Consider the following 2,819-nt stretch of genomic DNA (forward strand, 5'->3'; position numbering starts at 1 on the left):
CCCCCCCCCGACCCCCCGCCTCTCTGGTGCCACATTGCCGGGCCCGGTGGGAAGCGTCCATCGCCGGTGCGTGCCGTACCTGTGGAAGACGGCGGAGCAGTCGGTGCAGACCGAAGTGTGGCTGTCGAAGGGGAAGAGCACGTCGCCCTCCTTGCAGAGCTCACAGACGAAGCCTTTCGCCTGGCACCGCTGGGGCAGGAGCAGGCAAAAGGTCCCAATGGTGTCTGGCAGGGACCCTGCCAGCCCCCCCCCCGCCACGGTGCTGGCCCCACAGGAGCTGCGCCGTGGGTCAGGGCTCACCTCGCAGTCCAGCTTGATGTGCTTGGCGAAAAGGGTGTGGATCTCCGTCAGGGAGCAGCTCAGGCGCCCGGCTTCGATATCGATCAGGTCCTGCAGCGAGTACATCTCGTCGTTCTCCACAAAGTGCTGCCGGTCCTGCAGCTACAGGCGGACAGCCCGTCACCGCCGCCCCCCGGTCCCAGCACCCCTGGGGTCTCCCCCCCAGTCCCGGTTCGGCCACTGATGCAGGGCCTGACCTGCAGCAGCAGCCGCGCCTCCATCGCCTCCTTGCAGGTGATGAAGTAGGGCTTCATCAGCAGGATGTCCTGGCGCAGCTTCTGCGGGGGGCACGGGACGGGAATGGGGACAGGACCGAGACAGGGAAAAGGGTGGTGACAGGGACAGGACAGGGATGAGATAGGGACAGCGTGGGAATGGGATGGGATGAGGATGAGGACATGATGGGGACAAGGTCAGGCTGGGTCAAGCTCAGCCCCGTAGCACCCTCTGCCCTGATCCCAACCTCTGCGGGTGCTGCAGGACCCCCATCTCCCTCCCCAGTCACCCCATGCTCCCTCCACCATGCTGCCCATCCTGCTCACCCTGCCGGCCATGCTCACCCGGATCTCCACCAGCTCCTCCACGTAGTTGAAGAGCAGCGGGTTGATCTCCCGCAGCTTCAGCACGGGCCGCGACACCATCAGCGCCAGGTACCGCATGCTGCAGCGTGACACCTGCCCGCCGGCGCCGCCGTCACCCCACGGGCACCGGGCCATCCCCACCGCCACGGCCTCAGGGACCCTCCATACTGCTGCCCTGGGATCCCATCCCCAGGTATGCAGCCCTGGGGACGCGGCCCTTCCCAAGTGACCACTACCCAGGGACACAGCCCCCCAAGTGACCTCCAGCCAGTTTCATGGCCCCCAGGGTCCCCCAGGACCAGGGACATGGCACCCTAAGTGACCTCCAACCAGGGACACGGGCCCCTAAGTGATCTCCAACCAGGGTCATGGCCCCCAGGGACCCCCAGGACCAGGGACATGGCACCCTAAGTGACCTCCAACCAGGGACACAGCCCCTAGGGACTCCCAGGACCAGGGACACAGCCCCCCACCCAGGACCCTGGGCACCCCCAAGCCCCCACCCCGTGCCAGGGGCACCTTGCGGGGCTCAAAGTCCCAGTTGTGGATGGCGCGGGCGGGCACGACGGCCAGGTCGTTCCAGTGGCAGCTGCTGCAGTAGTAGAGGCCGGTGTAGTCGCACTGCCGGGCCTCGCTGGGCACCCCCCCTGCGGCGGCACACGCGCCGGCACAGGCGTTGGCACACGTACCGGCACCGCGCCACACCCTGCTTGCCCCACGCCACGCACCCCACCACGGAACGCGCGGCAGCACCCAGGGACACAGCGGGGCCCCAGCGTCACCTTCCCATGCGCTGTGCCCCCCCCCGCCCAGTCCCACACAGCCCTGAACCTCCCCCAGTACCCCAGAGCTCCCAGCCCCACACAGCCCCCAGAGCACCAACCCGCAGCTCTCCCCAGCACCACGCAGCCCCCAAAAAAGCCGAGCCCCACACATCCCCCACCCCACAGCCCCCCAGCGCTGGTCCCCAGCCCCACACACATCCCCCCCAGCCCCACGCCGCAGCGGCGCAGCCTTACGGAGGGAGACGGGGGCACGGCACTCGGCGCAGCGGTAGTCCTGGCTGTCCAGCCCGCTCTCGGGGCAGATGCTGAGCTGGTACTCAGCCTGGTGGCTGACCTTGGCCCGCACGCAAGCCTTGCTCACCAGCGGCAGGCACTTGCTGTGGCACCGGTAGTAGCAGCCTGGGATGGGGACGGGCGGCCGTCAGTGCGGGGACATGGTGGGAGGGGGGACAGGGAGGGGGACACGGGGTCCCAGCCCCACCTGTGCAGGTGTACCAGGTCTGGATGAGGCCCCAGATGATGGTGCTGCACTTGTCGCACATCTGCTTCACGCTCTTGCTCTTCTCCTTGTAGAAGCGATGCTCCAGGACCACCCGGATGTTGGGCTCATCCTCGTCGGGGTCCTGTGCGAGGCGGGGGCGGGATGTCAGCGCGCCTCCCCCCCCGCGCCCATAGAGACCCCCACACCCCCGGTCCCGGCCCCACCTTCAGCTCCTGCAGCTTGAGGCGGAGGTGGATGAGCCGCACCACGGCGTCCTTCTGCCGCTCCGAGTGCTCGGGCAGCGCCAGGATCGCCCGCTTGCACTCCTCGATGGCCTGACGCAGCTGCTGCACGTCCGACGCCAGGATCAGGCCCTGCGGCAGTGGGAGGAAGAAGAGGAGGGTGGGCTGGTGGCCCACTACTCCCCCCCACAAAACCCCAACTCCAGCCCCGTTTTCTGCTCCCCCCCCCTCCAACCCCACTCACCACGGGGCGGGAGAAGTGGTCCTCAGCCAGGCCCAGGTCCAGGGTGCCCTCGGGGTCTCCCGGGGACGGATCTGGCCGCCGGGCTGCAATGGGGGGAGTGCCATGGAGTGGGGGGGGGCTAGGACCCCTCACCGAACCCCAGCCGTG

The 2,819-nt window shown here is 68.6% G+C and overlaps 1 protein-coding gene across 1 annotated transcript in view; it reads right to left on the reverse strand.

Annotated features, from left to right (window-relative positions):
* Window positions 1–2,819, reverse strand: part of DEF8 (differentially expressed in FDCP 8 homolog (mouse)) — a 5,937-nt gene that overhangs the window by 1,001 nt on the left and 2,117 nt on the right. The window contains exons 2-10 of the mRNA XM_010579692.1: window positions 2,673–2,755; window positions 2,411–2,560; window positions 2,187–2,328; window positions 1,940–2,104; window positions 1,440–1,567; window positions 900–1,013; window positions 537–617; window positions 301–441; window positions 39–189 (exon numbers count right to left, since the gene is read on the reverse strand). Of these exons, the coding sequence (XP_010577994.1) occupies window positions 39–189; window positions 301–441; window positions 537–617; window positions 900–1,013; window positions 1,440–1,567; window positions 1,940–2,104; window positions 2,187–2,328; window positions 2,411–2,560; window positions 2,673–2,755 (1,155 nt within the window). The remainder of the gene's footprint in view (window positions 1–38; window positions 190–300; window positions 442–536; window positions 618–899; window positions 1,014–1,439; window positions 1,568–1,939; window positions 2,105–2,186; window positions 2,329–2,410; window positions 2,561–2,672; window positions 2,756–2,819) is intronic.

Source organism: Haliaeetus leucocephalus, unplaced genomic scaffold (genome assembly GCF_000737465.1).
Source record: "Haliaeetus leucocephalus isolate CR32 unplaced genomic scaffold, Haliaeetus_leucocephalus-4.0 Scaffold668, whole genome shotgun sequence".
In the NCBI taxonomy this organism is placed as follows: Eukaryota; Metazoa; Chordata; class Aves; order Accipitriformes; family Accipitridae; genus Haliaeetus; species Haliaeetus leucocephalus.